General features: G+C 39.8%; 1 protein-coding gene across 3 annotated transcripts in view; it reads left to right on the forward strand.

Annotated features, from left to right (window-relative positions):
* Positions 1-21,524, forward strand: part of LOC109918115 (U2 snRNP-associated SURP domain containing) — a 75,099-nt gene that overhangs the window by 49,700 nt on the left and 3,875 nt on the right. For all 3 annotated transcript variants that reach the window (XM_020518006.2, XM_020518007.2, XM_020518011.2), the window contains 9 exons: positions 728-862; positions 997-1,053; positions 3,816-3,975; positions 6,688-6,783; positions 7,124-7,190; positions 8,828-9,002; positions 9,095-9,205; positions 11,871-11,998; positions 15,198-15,362. In XM_020518006.2, coding sequence (XP_020373595.1) covers positions 728-862; positions 997-1,053; positions 3,816-3,975; positions 6,688-6,783; positions 7,124-7,190; positions 8,828-9,002; positions 9,095-9,205; positions 11,871-11,998; positions 15,198-15,362 — 1,094 coding nt within the window. The remainder of the gene's footprint in view (positions 1-727; positions 863-996; positions 1,054-3,815; positions 3,976-6,687; positions 6,784-7,123; positions 7,191-8,827; positions 9,003-9,094; positions 9,206-11,870; positions 11,999-15,197; positions 15,363-21,524) is intronic.

Genomic DNA, 21,524 nt, shown 5'->3' on the forward strand with positions numbered 1-21,524 from the left:
GGAACAACACCTGATATCTTGCCTTGGGAGCTTACAGCCCAAGGGCCTGAATATTGACTTCACCAGCTTCAAAATCCCTCCATCGCCAGTCTTACTCCGTGTCCCACCTCCCTGACCTCACCTAACCTGTCCATCTTCTACTTATCTATCCACTCCACCCTTCCCACTGCCTATAACCCCTTACCTGCATCCTCTCATCCCATCTACCCTTCCCTGGCACCATTCCCCCCTATTAATTCCGGGGCTCCCATACCCCTCCCCAGTCCTGACGAAGGGTTTTGGCCTGAAGCATTGACTTCGCTGTTCCTCTGATGCTGTCTGACCTGTTGTGTTTGTCCAGCTCCATGTTTACTGACTCTGGCTCCCAGCATTTGCAGTCCTTACTGTCTCCTAAAAATAAGATGAACCCTATTAGGATAAAGCAAATAAGCTAGCAGACAAGAAGGTGAACACAAAAACTGAAGTATGTGTGTTGAGTAAATGTAAATAGAAATTGAAGTGACAGTCCTAATCTTTTTGAATGATTGAATGAAGATGGGTTTTGAGGTGGGGCAAACGTAAATTATAGGGAATAGTATTTAAGTTTTCATTCTCATAAAGACAGACTCAATTTTACAAGTGTAAGTTTTAACCTTTTTGATCAGTATTTTATTAACTAGCTACCGGAAAGCCTTTTAGGCACTCCAATTGGTAGTAATATGTTGAAGTATTCCCATTTGTTTTACAGCAAAGAGTGATGGGTTGCTTTAGAGCATGGGAAGATTGGACAATTTACCCTGACCCATTCCTCATTAAACTCCAAAATATCTTTCTTGGACTTGTAGATCTTGAGGAAGAAAATAAAGAAGTCTGCAAACCTCAGGTACTTATTTATGCCTGTTAGAGTTATATATATTACACTAGTTTGTTTTGCTGTTGACCAGGGTTTGCATTAAGATGTGTAATTGTTCTTTGAATTTATCATTTCTTTTGACACTGTTTATTATTAATCTCTAGAATATTTACCTTGGACTTGTGGATGTTGAAGAAATGAAAGACGTTTCTAAACGACAGGTAGCTAACTATGTGGTAATCCATGCATTTTAACTGTGCTTTTAGTATGTGCTTTTATGTCTTGGTGACCATTATAGATGATGACTGGTTTTGGGATTTTAATTTCCGGAGCTCATCTGCTTAATTTTTTTCCCACCCTTCATTTGATCCTATCACCTTATGCTTGCCCTTTTCTCTTATTTGCTTTTCTAGCTTCTTCATGAATTAACATTTGCTATTCACCTCAACTATTGTTGGTAACAAGGCTCCATGTTTTAATTGACTGGTTAAAGTGGTTTCACCTGAATTCCTTGTTATAATTATTTGTGTGTATTTTATATTTATGGCCCAGCCCATAGCTCTGATCTTTCCCTCAAGTGGATACAATTTATTTGTCTAGCTTTTCAGAATTTTGATGACATCTATCAGAACACTCCTTCAGTTTTCCCTTTTCAAGGGAAAGGAGCCAGAGCCTATTCAGTCTTTCCTGATGGATATAATCTGTGTTGTTATGATTCTAATAAATCTTTAGACTTGTTGTAGTATATCTATATTCTTTATATAACATGGGACAAAATTGTTCACAGTATTCCAGACTCTTTCAAGTGTAGTCTATCAATATTTCTATACAAGTTCAACATTGTTTTCCTATTTTCAGTTCTATGCCACTGAAATGACTGCAAATGCTTTTTTTAACGCTTGTTTTCTAATTTATGTAACTTATGCCTGATTGTTAGGGCTAGAAAAGCATGAAAGAAAAGCTAAATCTAAATTAGGATTTTATTTTTACTGAATTCATTATACAGTGCAGAATTAAGAGAAGTGTTTCAGGTATGAATTTGTTTGATGAAGAAGTACAACCTATTGGTATGAGTTCTAGGAATACTTATATGTGTTGTGTTACCACTGTAGTGGGCTTCACTGCTCCATGAGTCAAACAATTAATATAAGTATCTTGACTCAAATTTACCAAAATGGCCAATTATTTCTCTTTGATCCGGAATAAAGACTTCCACTGGGCTGCTTTAACTCAAAACAAACCATTTATTATAAAACAAAATTCATTTCTAATGTTGTTTCATTGAAAACAATGACATACAATGGCCAGGCTTCTCGACTGGGATTTCTGTCTGTCATCTCCAGGAGATTTGTGGTGTCTCAACAGGGTAACCAGTGTTGAAGCTTGTCAACCAATTAGAAGTATCCTCATTGGTACATGCAGTCTGTAAACCAGGAAGCGAGAAATTTTATATATAAATGTATGTTAAAATCATCTGCAATAAGCAAAATAAAGATTCTGAAACGGTGATGAGGTTAAGGTGGAAAAATAATTGAAGATCTGCAATATTAATTTTCTTAATGAGTGAAGTACTACACTACTCAGTGTTGGAGAGCTCATTCACTTATAAGTCACTGAAAAGTTGACTTGCTGCTGAAAGTGCTAGCTCTGACTTTTTATGGTGTTTGTGGTGTGTCAGTGCTTTTAAGTTCATGCCATTACAGTGCTTTCAGTGCCAAATCTATCAGTGGAGACAATAGAAGTGGACCTGTGGAGGAGCAGACGTCTATGACAGCTTTAGATTTCCTGTTGCAATTGAGTAAATGCAGATAGTGCAAGTTATCGTCAGATTTACCCTGATGGCTTTGCATTTCTTATCACAACAAATGTGAATCAGTCTAATTTTCATGCTATTTGCATTTTAATTGAACACGCATTTTATCTAAGGCAAGCTGCTTCTTTCCTGGTCATCCATGAATCGTTATAAGCATTGTGTGGAAAGACCCACTTCCATTCAGTCAGGACAAGATGACTAAGTTCCTCTACTTTTACATTTTAAGTTTTGGATATTTACCTCTGGTTTAATAAGTGAGAGTTATCAGTTGATCAGTGTATTCATATTAATCCCATGTTAGAGATATAATCACCAGCAGTTGTTTGGCAGGTTTCCATACTTAGCAATAGTAACTTCACTTCCAAGTTAGTATTTGTATGTGACTCTTTTATCACAGTCTGAGGAAGCAGTGAAATGTTACATAAATGTAAGTAATTATTCTTGCACTCAGTGAACTCCAATCTGAGTGATTCTATCATCCATAAATTTTTTTCAAAGATCTCGTGACATTTTTTGTTGTTCACCTCCATTCTATGTTCCTTAAAAAAAAATGAAAGCTTACCAAATATAGAGAAAAAAATTTTTAATTGAACAGAATTTCCTTGTGCCAACTGAACATATCTTGAGCTGATTTTCCTTCTGGAAACTTGCCCCATCTGAGACTTTCTTGGCCAATCATGGAATTTTAACCTGCAGCCAAATTTTGCATCATAATATTTTATGTAATTCAGTACATGGTGACCAGCAGTGCTCAGTTGGAGACTTGTACAAGTGTATTTTTATAATACATCCCTTTCCTCCAAGGTGTATGAATGGGTTCTAGTATTATTTATAAGCACCATCATATGATCATATTGTGTATATGTTTTATTTCTAAGTCTTTGAGTTGGTGCACATATTGTGTAAGGAAGTTGCAAAATCAATATAGCAACTGTTAATAATATTCACAAACTACTCTTGCAAATCGTATGTGACTGTTTCAAACATAATTACAGCTATGTTCTTGTTGTATTTCCTGACACCATTTATGTAGTTCAGTAGTTGATCTATTTCTCAATGTCTCTGAAATAAATCATCGCAAACCCATTGTACTGTACAACTCACTGGTATGATTCTGGTGTGTGATAACTGAGGTGGTAATGGTAATAATGTGGATTATATGTTTGGTAGCCAGAGTCTGAAGAACTGGATGGAGCACCTGTTGAGGACGAACTTGATGGCGCCCCATTGGAGGATGTAGATGGAGTTCCAATTGATCTAGGCTCTGGTCTAGATGATCTTGACGGTGTTCCTATGAAGGTGCTGGATGATGACCTTGATGGTGTTCCTAGTAAGTGGTTTTGATCTTAAGAGCTGCTTTACTTGTATGTAAAATACTATCCAGTTCAGCTACCTTGGCTTACTCTGTGTACCATATTGGTGTAAAGGAGGTGAGGGCACAGCGATTTCAATTAAAGTTTAAACTAGCAATGGATGGTTTTGTCTGTCATTCCAGGATTTTGATCAGACAATTGTGAAGATGTACAAAGAGACATAACACCACCTCCATTATATCATAAGATCTACTGTACAAAAGGATGCCATTTGACCCATATTGCTTATCCTGGTTCTTTGAAATAGCAGGCTTGCTTAGTCACATTTCCTGCTCATTATTAGTAATGCATCCTTAAGTTCCTTTCCAACTTCCCCACAAAATTTTTAAATCGAATCAACTTCCACTGCCTTTTCAGATAGAGCACTCCAGATTTTGACAACTTGGTTCAAGAGAAATATTTTACTCCCTTTTGAATCTTGCTGAAGATTTTAAACCTATGTCTTCTGGTTATTAACCCACTTGTTTGCATGAAGAGGAAAGCTGTTTTCAGTATCAATATCTCATCATCTTAAAAACCTCTATTAAGCAAGCTGTCAGCCATCATTTTTTCAAGGAAAGTCATCCTAACTGTTCTAACCTTTCCTCATAACTCATGTTTGTGGGAATGTTTTAGCATAGTGGTAATGTCAATGGACTTGTAATGCAGAATCCCAGATTAGTGTTTTGGGGTTGTGGGTTCGAATACCACCATGGCAATGGTGAATTTTGAATTCAATAAATATCTGGAATTAAAAAGATAATCTAATGGTGACCATTATCATAAACAACCATCTGGTACACTGATGTCCTCTAGGGAAGGAAAGTGCTACCTTTACCTGGTCTGGTTTGCATGTGACTCCAGACACACAGCAATGTGGTGAGCTCCTAATGCCTCTGAAATGGTCTAGCAAGCTACTCATTTCAGGAAAATTGAGAATGGACAACAAACAGCAACTTTACTAGCAATGCCAATATCTCATAAAAGTTTTAAAAAGCCCCTTCTGTGTGGTGCCAACCTCTGTACCCTCTCCTAGACTTTTACATCATGAAGTGTGATGCCCAGAATTGCCCAAAGTCCAGCTGAGACCTAACCAGCAATTTTATAAAATTGTAGTGTGATTTTTGTCACTCTTACGCTCTAATTCTATATCTTTAATCTCAAATAACACACATATTATTTTAACCACTTAAGCAGTTTCAGGTTAAATTGATAAAGATGTATAAATGCAGATTTTTCTACTTATCTATATTTATCAAAATTGTGCTTATCATTGTATGCCAGCTTTCCATATTTGCCCTGTCAAAGCATTATTTCTTACTTCTCTGGATTGAACTCCATCTGCCGTGCTCCTATCCATTTCAGCATATTGTCTTTACTCATGAAATCTGTTACCTTGCAGAGTTTCTGAGCATAGAAAAAGGCTTGGTAGGATTCTATTTGGCCACTCATTCTGCACCAGCTCTTTAAGCAAGCAATCCAGTTTGTTCCACTTCTCCACTATGTCTTCACTACCCTCTAATTTTTTTCTTTCTCCAAATATTTTGAGATTCTGCTTGAGGACTACTATTTAATCTGCCACCCTATCACACAGTGCAGTCCAAATCCCAGCCACTTGTTGTGTAAAAGTTTTTTCTTCCTATCTTTAGTTCTTTTGCCAGTTGTTCTAACTCTGCCTTCTGAGCGTTAACACTTTGCCATTAGAAATGGTTTGTTTCTGTTTGTTCACACCCTCCATGATTTTAAACACTTAGCACATCTTTCAGCCTCCTCTGCTGTGTGGAGAACAAGCTTGGCTTACTCAGTCTACACACAGAACCATAATCAGTCAGACCTGGAACTTACTTTCCTAAGGTGTGATACCAAGAATTGGACACAATTCCAACTGGGCCAGCTACTGATTTATAGCATTTTCAAACTTTAGAATGCTACTTTCTGTACCCAAGCCCAAATTGTTTGTAATAATGGAACCACAATTGAACCTTGCAGAACATCACAGTGAAAGCACAACTGACCCTTGCAGAACACATTGTAAATGACCATCCAGTCCAATAATTCCTCAACTATGCAACTATGATGCCAGTCCTTGTTGCTAAGCTAATTTGATACCTATATTGCCACTTGCTCCTAAATTCAGTAGACTTGGATCCTAACCAGCCTTCTGTGGGAGTAGGAGTAAATAATGCTACAGATGATATGTCTATACAAATAAACTTTGTTCTCTCACTTGCACTTGCTGTCTTGCTCGCTTTCTCGCTTGCGCTTGCTGTCTTGCTTGCTATCGCGCTCGCGCTCTCTATCTACATGGCTGCAGTTTGAAATCTGGAGCAGGTTTCCAATCTTCTTTTGGCCAAGTTTTGAGAGCTGAAAGAGGCATGGATTTTTGATGCTTGTGTTTTCGATGCTTGTGTTTTCATGGATACCAATATGAATTCTTCACAAATGTTACATAGACTATTTTTCCTTCATTTAGACAAATGATTGATAAACACCTAAATTGCCCAATAACTAACACAAATTCTGATCAACCTGTGATTTACATCGGTTTTAATTCTTCCAGTAAAGTCAAGTTAACTGTGAAGCATCTTTAGTTCTAGAGGAAGAAGTGACAGTAGCCTATAATTCAGACAGTCTTTCATCTAATATTGAGATTTGAATGATAAAACTAAATGTTTCTCTGCCTTTGTTAGTTGATGGCCCTGAAGATCCCAAGAAGTTTCAGTCAGTATTTAAAGTTGCTCCATCAAAATGGGAAGCAGTAGATGAAGCAGAATTAGAATCACAAGGTAAGTTGCAAATGAACCACAAGGTGATGACTCAGTAATTTTCTACAGCTCGATGATGCTGTATAAAATTTTCAAACCATTTTATGATACCTATAGTCCGTATTGTAGTGTTGAACTTGTTCCTAGATTGGTCTTGGGATAAATGAGTTAAACTTGTGATTAGATCCTACCAGATTAATTTTATGTCCAATTCTTTAATTCAAAATAAACTCAAGATTTTTTTGCTAATAGTCAAATGCTTTCGGCAGGTAGTTTTACTACACGTTAAATTATCAGAAGTTAATGAAATGAGTTAATTGATCATTATTGGAATAAGTAACAAAGCATACTTCTCTTGCAGCTGTTACAACTTCAAAATGGGAGCTCTTTGACCAACCGACCGAATCAGAAGAGGATGAACAACCAGTGTACGTTGATATTCTAACTTACAATGATATACATGCAGGGATAATAAAGTTTGATATCAGAATTAGGAAGTGATTAACTCATGAATAATTCTTTAAAAAATGTCATTAGTGGAACAAACCAGGTATTTTGTGCTTCTTGTCTATTGCATTCACAAGAACACAAGAACTAGGAGCAGGAGTAGGCCGTCTGGCCCTTCGAGCCTGCTCCGCCATTCAATAAGATCATGGCTGATCCTTTCGTGGACTCAGATCCACTTACCCGCGTTCTCACCGTATCCCTTAATTCCTTTATTGCTCAAAAAAAATCTACTTTTTTTTAAAAGCGTTTACTGAAGTAGCATCAACTACTTCACTGGGCAAGGAATTCCATAGATTAACAACCCTCTGGGTGAAGAAATTCCTTCTCAGTTCAGTCCTAAATCTGCTCCCTCTAATCTTGAGGCTATGCCCTCTTGTCCTAGCTTCACCTGCTAGTGGAAACATCTTCTCTACGTCTATCTTATCTATTCCCTTCATAATTTTATATGTTTCTATAAGATCCCCCCTCAATCTTCTGAATTCCAATGAATATAATCCCAATCTACTCAGTCGCTCCTCATAAGCCAACCCCCTCAACTCCGGAATCAACCTAGTGAACCTCCTTTGCACCCCCTCCAGTGCCAGTACATCCTTTCTCAAGTAAGGAGACCAAAACTGCACACAGTACTCCAGGTGTGGCCTCACCAGCACCTTGTACAGCTGCAACATAACCTCTCTGCTTTTTATTTCAATCCCTTTAGCAATGAAGGACAAAATTCCATTTGCCTTCCTAATTACTTGTTGTACCTGCAGACCTACCTTCTGTGATTCATGCACAAGGACATCCAGGTCCTTCTGCATAGCAGCATGCTGCAACTTTTTACCATTCAAGTAATAATCCTTTTTACTATTACTCTTACCAAAATGTATGACTTCACATTTATTTACATTGTATTCCATCTGCCAGACCTTTGCCCACTCACTCAATGTATCTATGTTCCTCTGCAAAGTTTCACAGTCCTCTGCACACTTTGCTTTGCCACTCAGTGTCATCTGCAAACTTTGACACCCTACACGTGCTCCCCAACTCCAAATCATCTATATAAATTGTAAATAATTGCGGTCCCAACACCGATCCCTGAGGCACACCACTAGTCACTGAATTCATGCTACAGATGTTGGCTTTATTTAGCCTGTAGCATTAAACCAAAGGAGAAACACACAAATGGATGACATTTTAATACTTTTTTTGGAACCACATACACCCGAACTATAAGTATTAGTCAGACATGAAATTGAGTAGTTTGGCTTTGTGACCTTAACATTTGCCAGCTTTTCCCTACTTGCTGTCTCAATATGGTGTTTTGCAGCTATAATTCTAAAAAGGTTGAATGCATTAGATTTACACCAGTCATAAAATTGCAAATGGTCGTTACATGTATTACAGCATTTTAATCTATCAAATTGATTTACTTCAAAAAACGTTGTATAAACAGAAAGAATTTGTGAGTGAGTGATTTCTGATGGCCCTATTGGAAAGTAAAGTATGTTTTTTGTTTTTCAGTGAATCAGGATTTATTTTAACAACTATTACAATGACAGATGTTTTTAATTAACAGGGACAGCACATTAAAGGAAAGTGATGATGATGATGATATCGATGATCAAGTGCCTCGGCCAGAGGAACTGCTTTATTTTACTAACCCGGTTAAGGAAGAATCAGTGGAATCTAAACCCGTTCTCAAGTATTCAGAAATGTCTGAAGAAAAGCGAGCGAAGCTTCGAGAAATAGAGGTATAAATATTCTCTGTTACAATGTTTTCAGCAAAATCATTCTGGGTTGTTTCTATAAATACATTTGTGTGTAAAAAATACTTTTTTTTCAGCTTAAAGTAATGAAGTTCCAAGATGAGTTGGAATCTGGGAAGAGGCTAAAAAAGGCAGGTCAGACCATACAAGAGCAAGTAGAACATTATAGAGACAAACTACTTCAGAGGGTGAGTGCAGCATACTTTCATTAACTTGAGTTAAATAGATTTTGTTCCTTATAGCTTCTTTTGATTGTGTTTGATTTGTCTCACTGGTAAGATTGTTACTAAACTAATGAGTGTAATTATAGTTGTAAATTGTGAGGTTGCCAATTTGCTGATATCATAGCATTTGTAAGGATAATTTCATTTGTGGATTTATCTGTTATCTCTTAATATCTGTAAAGCATTTGTAATGCACAACTAGCACTTACGAAAATGTAATCTATTTCTGTCCTGTAACCCATAAAATAACAATTACTATCAGCTGATTTGATTACATCAAGATCTAATGGTATTTTGCAATCAGTAGGATTTCATTTGGTAGACATAATGAAATATCATGCGTTGCAAAGCATGATTTAACATGTTGCTACTTTTCTCCTGTACACTAAGAGTCATAGAGGTGTACAGCATGGAAACAGACCCTTCAGTCCAACTCATCGATGCCAACCAGATATTCCTAAATTAATCTATTTGCCAGTATTTGGTCCATATCCCTCTAAACCTTTCCTATTCATTTACCTATCCAGATGTCTTTTAAATTTTTGTAATTGTACCAGCCTCTGCCACTTCATCTGGCAGTTCATTTCATACATGCACCACCCTCTGCGTGTAAAAGTTGCCGCTTAGGTCCTTTTTAAGTCTTTCGCCTCTCTCCTCAAACCTGTGCCCTCTAGTTTTTAACTCCCCTCCCTTGGGTAAAAGACCTTGACCATTCATCTGCCAACTCTACTGTTGTCCCTCTGCTGTCTGTGAAATTGTTCATTTCAGCCACGTCTGAGGCAGCTGGAAGAGAGAGAGAAAGAGAACTGTTGCAGGTGACTTCTACCTGCAACTGGCCAGCTGTAGAGCAACATTGATGGAACCTATTTGCATGATTGTATTCCCCAAGCCTCCCTATTCATATTACTTAGGACTTGATATTTCATTCAGTGGCCGTTGGCGATTGGACTTGGGAGTTTGCAAATATTAGACTCCTGAAAAAGTGGGAGCAAGATGAACTCGTGAATTACAAGTCAGTTAGTTTAAAACTGACTGTGTAGAAGCTATTGGAATCAATTGTATGGAAAATAATGAACCATTTGGCAAGCGCAGGGCTAGTGAAAGAGAGTCAACACTAATTTGTTCAGAGCAAGTTAAACCTATGTCCTGTAGTTTTGGACTCCCCTACCCTGGGGGAAAGACTTTGGCTTTTTACCCGATCCATGCCTCTCATGATTTTCCACACCTCTCTAAAGTTACCTTTCGGCCTCCAACGCTCCAGGGAAGATAGCCCCAGCCTATTCAGCCTCTCCCTACAAGCTCAAACCCGCCAACCAGGCAACGTCCTTGTCAGTCTTTTTTCTGAACCCTTTCAAGTTTGACAACATCTTTGCTGTAGCGGGGTGACCAGAATTGAACGCAGTATTCCAAAAGTGGCCTAATCAATGTCCTGTACAGCCACAACATGACCTCCAAACTCCTATATTCAGTGCACTGAACAATAAAAACAAGTGTGCCAAATGTCGTCTTGCTTACCCTATCTACCTGTGATTCCACTTTCAAAGAACTATAAACCTGCACCCCAAGGTCTCTTTGTGCGGCAGCAGACCCCAGGACCTTGGCATTAAATGTACAAGTCCTGCCCTGATTTTCCTTGGATCAGAGAAGGCCAAGAGAAGGTTTGACAGATTTTATTTATAACAAAAGGTTTAGGTAGAGTGAGATTTTCCAGTGACTAAGGGGTTGATCATTCAAGGTGATTGACCAAAGACTCAAAGGTAGTGTGAGCACCTCCATCAGGGAATTTTATAATTATTTTAAAGAGGAAAGCAAAAAATTACATAGCCAAAGGGGAGAAGTGGGACTAATTGATTTGTTATTTGGAAAACCTGGCACAGGCCTGATGGGTTGAATGACTACCACCCGTGCTGTCCTGTTGTTCTATGTTTTAGTTGAAACCCATCCTACTATATTGAGATCTCTGCGTAGAGCAATCAGGAGAAGGACACCCTGACTGACATTTTATTTCCCCACTTTGCTTAACCTTAATCTTAACACCTGTGTTATTGTCCTATCTCTTGGGGTTCAGTGCCTAGTGTCCTTGTCTCTGGTCCAGAAGCTTCCTGTTCAAGTGCCAAACCAGAAATTCACAGCCCTGGAAGACATAGGCATAATGTGGGCCTAACGTACAGCAGGCAGCAAGAACTGGAGAATTTTTTGGTCAGCCTGTCTTGAGGTAGAATGGCATCCCCCCAAGATATTGCTAGGGTGACAGCCCAGCAACCTGTTCCAGGAAAAACTAGTTACAGAAACAGATGTAAGCATATGCTTTGTCTGTTTCATTCATCACTAGACTTGGAAAAACACCTTAAGATTTGAGCTGATACCTGATAACTCAGCAAAAAATAGGGATTTTTTTTTTATGCCTCAGTGAGTTGCTGAGTAAAATATGTTGACCAGTTGGGGAAGTCGGTGTTTGTTACAAGTCCAAACTGCACTATTTAATGTTTTAATATCTTAACAAGAAATGTTTGATTGTTCCAAAAGTTGATGAGGGGAATGCTTTCTTTGAGGTGTGATTGTGTTTTAACCATTTGCTTTGTTTCACTACTGAGACTTGAACTTCAGTTATATTTTACCTTGCATTTAGGAGAAGGAGAAAGAACTGGAAAGAGAGCGTGACAAAAAGGACAAAGAGAAAGATGTGATTAAATCAGAGTACCGTATAAAAGATGGTAAAGAAAAAGAAAGCTCCTCATCCCCTTCAAGCAAAGAAAGGTATTGTTTTAGTTTCCAGTTGCAGTTTAAAGCTTGAGTTATGTATATCTAGTCACATGCCAGTTTAATTTTGTTTTTCCTTTTCTCTTGGAATACGGACAGTGTTGGCAAGTTCATGTTTAATCCTCCACCTGTAGTTCCTGAGACAATAGTGGTAGAGCACAGCTGTGAACCTTTGTGTTCCCTTTAGCTAGGGGCTGTTCAATGAAAAATGAAGTTCAATCACAGCAGATGGTTTTGAATTGGATAAGTTGAGATATTCTTGTACTGAATGGAGACAGCCATAAATCACTCACTTCTGTGTTAAACCTGGCTAGCTTTGTAAGTTATCACTGTTCCTTCAGTGTCACTGGGTCAAAATCCTGGAATTCCTTCCCTAAGGGCATTGTGGGTCAACCCACAGCACATGGACTGCAGCAGTTCAAGAAGGCAGCTCACCCCCACCTTCTCAAGGGGCAACTAGGGACGGGCAATAAATGCTGGCCCTGCCAACAACACCCACATCCCATAAATGAAAAATAATATTCAAACAATAAATGACTAACAATTTTTAGTTACGTGAGCTTTACATTTCAAATATATGTAAAAAGTAGTTAATGATTTTGACCTACAGCAGTAATCAGTGCTGCTGAGATGTTTGTCAAAATGTTGATGCAGTTGAAATTAATAGTTGGCCATTTGTTTTCTTATCTCTCAAAATGTTCTTCTGAGACAAGAACATTTTGTTTTTCACTGATGGAGGAGAATTAATAGTTTTTGGAAATCATATGCTGTGTGTGCAGGCTAACAAATGGAAGAACATGGTGTATCTCTGCAGGGGAAGGGACATTCAAGAAATGTTAACATCCTCTTTGAGACTTCCAACGCTAACATCAAAAATACTCTTGGCTACCCACAGGAAATTAATGGGATAATCACAGAATCGATACTGTTTTAGTAGACTGTGTCTATCTTGCTGAGTCCCTTCAGAATCGTGTAAGTTTCAGTGAGAACCCAGTTTACACAGCCCATTAACATCGGGCACCTCCTCCCCCCTACCCCCACCCGAAGGGCCAATAGACTGAATCTTTGCTATACCACCTCCAATGCAAGTACATTCTTTCTTAAATAAAGATCAAAACTGCAGACAATTTTGTAGATGTGGTCTCCCAAAGCCCTGTACAATTGATTTTATTCCTGTAATCTAAACCCCTTGCAATGGAGGCCAACGTTTCATTTGTTGTCTTAAATACCAAAACTGCACAAAATATTCCAGGTGTGGCCTCATCAAGACCTTGTACAACTGCAACAACACATCCCTGCTCTTGTACTCAACCTCTCGCAATGAAGGCCAACATACTATTTGCCTTCTTTACCGCCTGCTGCACCTGCATGCTTACCTTCAGCGACTGGTGCACAAGGACACCCAGGTCCCACTGCACACTCCCCTCTCCCAATTTACAGCCATTCAGGTGGTAATCTGTCGTCTTGTTTTTGCTTCTGAAGTGAATAACCTCACATTTATCCAAATTATACAGCAGCTGCCATTGCTTTGCCCACTCACCCAACCTGTCGAGATCATGCTGAAGGATCTCTGCATCCTCGTCACAGTTTGCCCTCCCACCCAAATTGGTATTATCTGCAAACTTGGAGATGTTACGTTTTGTCCCCTCATCCAAATCATTAATATATATTGTGAATAGCTGGGATCCCAGCACTGATCCCTGTGGCACCCCATTAGTTACTGCCTGACAATTTGTAAAGGACCCATTAATCCCTACTCTTTATATCCTCTCTGCCAACCTGTTTCCTATCCATCTCAATACACTCCCTACTCTCCCCCCCACAACCCAATCCCATGCGCTTTAATCTTGCACATTAATCTCTTATGTGGGACTTTGTCAAACGCTTTCTGAAAGTCCAAATATACTACATCGACTGGCTCTCCCTTGTCAACTGTACTCTGTGTCTAACTACCTATAAATAGAAGTAACAGCTGAATAGCTGCCCGTGCTGTACTTTTGCAGGTCACATCACTGCCTCTTCTGATCAACCAAATTTAGAAGGTATTCTCTCAAAAAAGAATACCTGGATACTTGTCTAGGTAATTCTATATGTATTGAAGATTATCTTTTGATGAATTAATTGATAACTAGTTTGATTCAAAACTGTCACAGTGCCAAAACACAGTTAAGCTAAAACATTAGCAATAAGAATATATAATAGATATTTGAGTATTCCTGAGATTGTGTCATGACTTTTAGACAGAAGCAGTGGGCTTTGCCTCATTATTTGTCTTGGTGGACAATATGTGTGACTGAAATTGGTGACTAATACTTGCTCAGATAAGCCTCATTTGTAGTAGCAATCCTAATAACAATAAAACCATTTTATGTCTGCTGTGTGTCTTTTTAAAATTATTTCGTGGTATGTGGGCATCTCTGTTGCCTAATTATCCTGAAGTTGAGTGGCTTGCTTTGACATTTCAAAGGGTAGTTAAAAGTCTGCAGGTCTGTGGTCCTGTATTGACCAAACCAGGTAAGGATGCTAGATGTTCTTCCCTAAAGGACATCAGTGAACTGTATAGGTTTTTACAACAATAAATGCTAGTTTCATGGTCACCATTGCAGAGACTAGTTTTAAATTTCAGTTTTTCTAAAAGTTTAATTTCAGTGCTACCAGTGGTTGTGGTAGGGTGGCACGGTGGCTCAGTGGTTAGCACTGCTGCCTCATGGCGCCAGGCACCCGGGTTTGATTCTGCCCTCAGGCAACTGTCTGTGTGGAGTTTACACATTCTCCCCATGTCTGTGTGGCTTTCCTCTGGTGTTCCAGTTTCCTCCCACAATCCAAAGATGCACAGGTTAAGCAGATTGACCATACTGAATTGCCCATAGTATCCAGAGATGTGCAGGCTAGGTGGATTAGCCATGGGAAATGCAGAGTTACATGGATAGGGTGAGTGGGGATGGATCTAGGCGAGATGATCTTTGGAAGGTCAGTGTGGACTTGATGGGCCAAATGGCCTGCTTTCACACTGTTGGGATTCTATGACTTGAGCCTAGGGCCCCAAGCCTTTGGATTGCCAGTCCAGTGAGATTACCACAAGACCACTATCTCTCCCTATTGGGGTTGTTACTGTTTGATATGATCCTGCATGTGAAATACTGTAGCTTATGGTTCTGCATTCTGATTCTGATCATGTATTGTAATGTTTTGATAGAAAAAGGAAACACAGTACATCCGTCAGTCCAACTCGTATTGCCAGGCGTGCAAAGTCGCCATCACCGCGTTCAGAATGGTCAGATAGATCACGTACCAAAGACAGCCCTCACACCAGGTCAACGCATAAAAATACACCTAGAGATACAAATAAGAAGTCCAAGAGGTATGTCGTATATTGCAGCCCATTATTATATGCTGCTTTGTGATCGTTCTTATTTGTTGGAGTGCTGAATGTAGAAACTGGAGCTGTATTCCCTTCCCTCTCTGCTCCCCTACCACCACCTCTTTATTGATATTGCAGACAAAGACAATTGCTCCCTGTAATTTGCAGAGTCACGTGGTACTACATGATATAAACTTTAGCCACCAACTTGATTTCCATAGAAATCAGAATTCTGGAATTGGATCTCCAAGGACGTTTATTTTAAAATTCTTTGGAGCCAATTTAACAGAATTTGATTTGCTCACTTACTGTGGACTGACGGCCCTAATTGTAAACAAACTCTCATAAAGCGTTCATATTTTAAAATATACAATAATAAGTTCAGGGTTCTACATATTTAGCCACTGTAAACATGTTTGTCTAATTGTGTGTGGCAGTTTTGCTCACTTACTTCCTTTGTGTATTTACCACACTGTTGCACGATTTATCATTTGGTTTATCTCTGTACCCCTTCTCTCCTGAATATATAAACTTCTTATTGAATTTTGGTTACATGGTACCTCCGTTCTGCCACATAGTCAGAGAAGGAGTGCAAGCAGAGTATTTCACTAGTAGAGCATCACATTAATCCCAATCCAGTCTCTGTGCATACTTTCAGTCGGGATAATGGAGGGGGCTGAAACATTCTGGGGGCAGCACAGTGGCTCAGTGTTTAGCTATGCTGCCTCACAGCACCAGGGACCCGAGTTCGATTGCATTCTCGGGTGACTGTCTGTGTGGAGTTTGCAGATTCTCCCCGTGTCTGCGTGGGTTTCCTCCGGGTGCTCCGGTTTCCTCCCACAATCCAAAGATGTGCAGGCTAGGTGAATTGGCCATGCTAAATTGCCCATGGTGTTCGGGGATGTGTAGATTGGGTGGATTACAGGGGGATGGGTCTGGGTGGGATGCTCTGAGATTCGGTGTGGACTTATTGGGCCGATGGGGCTGTTTCCACACTGCAGGGATTGTATAGAAAAAAAAAAATTGACATTCATGCTTAAGTTGAGGCTACTAATGCAAAAGAGATCAAGGATTGAACCTGGAACTTCCATGGTTAATGTGAATGGACTGAATGAACTGGCAATTAAATGTCAGTTGAGAGATTTGATCTTGGATCTGATCTTAAATATTCTCTACTGTATTTCACTCACCTATTGTTCAATGAAAAGGCCACTTGGGCTTTATGCAATAGCAATACTTTCTGCTTCTGAAGTGTTTGTATATTTTCAAGTATGTTGCCATTTTGTATTCACTCATTTCCGATTTTAGTTCATGTAATCTGATTTCCATTTTTAATTGTAATAAAAATACAACGGTTATTTGAAAAACAATTGGGTTGAAACTGGGCATTTTTGTATTAGAAAACTTTACTGTTTGAACCATTTGATGCTGGTTTTTGTCTGTTTGAAAAATGCTACCCAAGATTGTTTGGAATGCTAAAATGCAGGCAATTAGGTTATCTTGACAATATCTTCAACTATATCCAAAATGGAAAAGGTAATTCCAACTCAGCTGAGCAATTTTGAGTAACCAGACATTTTTGGAATGGCAAACAGGTCTAGTTCTGGAGTCTGCACTAGTTTCATGTACTGTAAAGGCTGAATATACAAAATTTGAAAAAATAATTGCTTAGTACAGAACTTTGGTTTATAAAAAAGTTGCATAGTCAGAGCTTTCTATTTTGCACTCATCAGGACTGAAATTCAAAAAAAAACTTTGAAAGGCAGCAAGCATGAAAGGGAGGGTATTGATTGGTTGGAACATGGTTAGCATACAGCAGGACCTGTAACCTGTTAACTGTTCAGCTTTGCTAGCTGATTAACTTCAGACCTTCAGTTTGACTCTTAATTGGTCAAGGCAATGCCATGGGGAATGCAGCAGAGATTGGCAAACTGGAATTACCGTTTCTAAATGAAAAAGATGTAATGTATGCACAAATTCCTTTTACCAATGTGTGAATATATGTAAATTCTAAACGTACAATTCCAAAGCGGGTGCAGGAGAAGAGGGCTGCATATGTGCACAGATTGAGGGTGGCAGGACAGGTCGGGAGAGCAATAAACAAAAGCATACATTGTTCTCAACTTTATTAATAGGGGTGTAGAGTACAAGAGCAAGGAGGTGCCGTTGAGCTTGTACAAGATAATTGTTAGACCTTGGCTGGAGTATTGTGTACAGCCTTGAGCACATTATTGAAAAGGTGCAAATACATTGGAAAGAGTGCAGAAGCAATTTATGAGCAGGTATGAGAAAATCTATGAAGGTAGATTGAAGCAATTGGGATGGGTCTGCCACATTGGGGAGGTGGTGGCAAGGGAGTCAATGGCCTAGTGATATTGTCGTTGGACTGTCAATCCAGACACCCAGATTCTCTCAAGGTAAACTTGCAGGTTGAGTCAGTAGTTAGGAAGGAAAATGCAACTGTGGCATTTATTTTGAGTGGACTTGAATATAAAAGCGGGGATGTACATCTGAGGCTCTATAAGGCTGTGGTTAGGCCATATTTAGAGTATTGTGAGCAATTGTGAGCCCCACATCTCAGGAAGGATGTACTGGCCGTGGAGCAGGTTCAGAGGAGGTTCACGAGAATGGTCCCAGGAGTGAAAAGCTTAACATATGAGGAACGTTTGAGGACTCTAGGTCCAAACTCGATGGAGTTTAGAAGGATGAGGAGGGATCCAATTGAAACTTGCAGAATACTGAATGGCCTGGACTGAGTGGATGTTGGGAAGATGTTTCCATGGTCGGAGAGACGAGGACCCAAGGGCACAGCCTTAGAGTAAAGGGAAGACCTTTTAGAACAGAGATAAGGAGAAACTTGTTCAGCTAGACCGTGGTGAATCTATGGAATTCACTGGCACAGAAGGCTGTGGAGGCCAGATCATTGAGTATATTCAAGATGGAGATAGGTTCTTGATTGTCAAGGGGATCAAGGATCATGGGGAGAAAGCGGGAGAATGGGGTTGAGAAACTTATGAACCATGATTGAATGGCAGAGCAGACTGGATGGGCTGAACGGCCTAATTTCTGCTCCTATGTCATAAAAACATAAGAAGATAAGAACTAGGAGCAGGAGTAGGCCATCCGGCCCCTCGAGCCTGCCCCGCCATTCAATAAGATCATGGCTGATCTTTTTGAGACTCAGCTCCACTTACTCGCCCACTCACCATAACCCTTAATTCCTTTACTGTTCAAAAATTTATCTAGCCTTGCCTTAAACACATTCAGCGAGGTAGCTTCAACTGCTTCACTGGGCAGGGAATTCCACAGATTCACAACCTTTTGGGTGAAGAAGTTCCTCCTGACCCCAGTCCTACATCTGCTTCCCTTTATTTTGAGGCGATGCCCTCTAGTCCTAGTTTCACCTGCTAGCGGAAACAACCTCCCTGCCTCCACCTTATCTATTCCCTTCATAATCATATGTTTCTATAAGATCTCCCCTCATTCTTCTGAATTCCAATGAGTATAATCCCAGTCTCCTCAGTCTCTCCTCATAATCTAACCCTGTCAACTCTGGAATCAACCGAGTGAATCTCCTCTGTACCCCCTCCAGTGCTAGTATATCTCTTCTCAAGTAAGGAGACCAAAACTGCACACAGTATTCCAGGTGTGGCCTCACCAGGACCCTATACAGCTGCAGCATAGCCTCCCTGTTTTTAAACTCCATCCCTCTAGCAATGGCAGACAAAATTCCATTTGCCTTTTTAATTACCTGCTGCACCTGCAATCCTACTTTTAGTGATTCATGTACAAGGACACCCAAGTCCCTCTGCACAGCAGCGTGCTGCAATTTTTTACCATTTAAAACATAGTCCATTTTGCTGTTATTCCTACCAAAATGGATGACCTCACACTTATCAACATTGTACTCCATCTGCCAGACCTTTGCCCACTCACTTAGACTATCTATATCCCTCTGCAGACTTAGTGTCTTCTGCACACTTTGCTCTACCACTCACCTTAGTGTCATCTGCAAATTTTGACACACCACACTTAGTCCCCAACTCCAAATCATCTATATAAATTGTAAACAATTGCGGTCCCAACACTGTTCCCTGAGGCACACCACTAGCCACTGACTGCCAACCAGAAAAACACCCATTTACCCCTACTCTTTGCTTTCTACTGGTCAACCAATCCTCTATCCATGCCAGTACTTTACCTGTAATACCGTGCAACTTTATCTTATGTAGCAGCCTTTGGTGTGGCACCTCGTCAAATGCCTTCTGGAAATCCAGATACACCACATCCACAGGTTCCCCATTGTCCACCATGCAAGTAATGTCCTCCAAGAATTCCACCAAATTAGTTAAACATGACGTACCCTTCATGAACCCATGCTGGGTATTCCCAGTGGGACAATTTATATCCAGATGTCTTGCTATTTCTTCCTTAATGACAGATTCAAGCAATTTCCCCACTATTGAAGTTAAGCTAACTGGCCTATAGTTACCTGCTTTTTGTCTACTTCCTTTTTTAAACAGTGGCGTCACATTGGCTGTTTTCCAATCTGCGGGAACCACCCCAGAGTCCAGTGAATTTTGGTAGATAATTACTAGTGCTTTTGCTATTTCTCTCATTACCTCTTTTAGTACCCTGGGATGCATTTCATCAGTGCCAGGAGACTTGTCTACCTTTAGCCCCATTAGCTTGCCCAGCACTGCCTCCTTAGTGATAATAATAGTTTCTAGGACCTCACCTGCTATAACCTTCTTGCCATCAGTTTTCGGCATGTTATTTGTGTCTTTCACAGTGAAGACCGACACGAAATAACTGTTTAATGTCTCGGCTATTCTCTCATTCCCAGTTATTAAATTGGCCTTCTCATCCTCTAAAGGACCAGTGTTTACCTTTGCCACTCTTTTTACGATTTACATATTTATAGAAACTTTTGCTGCCTGTTTTTATATTCTGAGCTAGTTTACTCTCATAATCTATCTTACTTTTCTTTATAATTTTTTTTGTGGCTTTCTGTTGGCCTTTAAAGATTTCCCAGTCTACCAGTTTCCCACTATTCTTTGCTTTTTTGTATGTGTTTTTTTTTCAATCTGATACTTTCGTTTATTTCCTTAGACATCCATGGCTGGCTCTCTCTTTTCCTACAGTTCTTCCTTATCACTGGAATATACTTCTGCTGAGCACTGTGAAAAATCATTTTGAAAGTCCTCCACTGTTCCTCAATTGACCCACCATAAAGTTTTTGCTCCCATTCTACCTTAGCTAACTGCTCCCTCATTCCTTCATAGTCTCCGTTGTTTAAGCACAGGACGTAGGTACTGGATTTAACCTTCTCACGCTCCATCTGTATTTTAAATTCGACCATACTGTGATTGCTCCTTCCGAGAGGATCCCTAGCTGTGAGATCATTAATTATTCCTGTCTCATTACACAGGACTAGATCTAGGATAGCTTGCTCCCTCGTAAGTTCCATTACATATTGTTCATGGAAATTATCGCGGATGCATTCTATGAAACCCTCCTCAAGGCTGCCATGACCGACCTGGTTTGACCAATCGATGTGTAGATTAAAATCCCCCATGATAATTGCTGTACCATTTTTACATGCATTAGCTATTTCTGTGTTTATTGCCCGCCCCACCACGATGTCATTATTTGGTGGCCTATAGACCACACCTATCAGTGACTTCTTCTCCCTGCTATTCCTAATTTCCACCCAAATGGATTCAACGTTATGTTCGGTAGAACCTATACCATCTCTCACTACCGCCCTGATATCATCCTTAAAAATCAGAGCAGCACCACCTCCCTTACCTTCCTGTCTGTCCTTCCAAACAGTTTGATACCCCTGGATATTTAACTCCCAGTCATGGCCATCCTGTAACCATGTCTCTGTAATGGCCACTAAATCATACCCATTTGCCATGATTTGCACCGGCAACACATCCACCTTGTTTTGAATGCTCCGAGCATTCAGATAAATTGCCCTGATGCCAGTTTTTGCACCTTTTTGGGTCCTATTACCTCCATTACTAACAGCTCTTGAGTTCTCCTTCCCTTTAATTTTTTTCCTAATTTTCAATGGAGTTGAAGCTTCCTCGTAACCTACTAACCTGCTGCTTTGCCTTATATTAATTGTTATTCTCCCTCTACGCTCACTTCTCC

This window comes from Rhincodon typus, chromosome 13 (genome assembly GCF_021869965.1).
Source record: "Rhincodon typus isolate 14 chromosome 13, sRhiTyp1.1, whole genome shotgun sequence".
NCBI lineage: Eukaryota > Metazoa > Chordata > Chondrichthyes > Orectolobiformes > Rhincodontidae > Rhincodon > Rhincodon typus.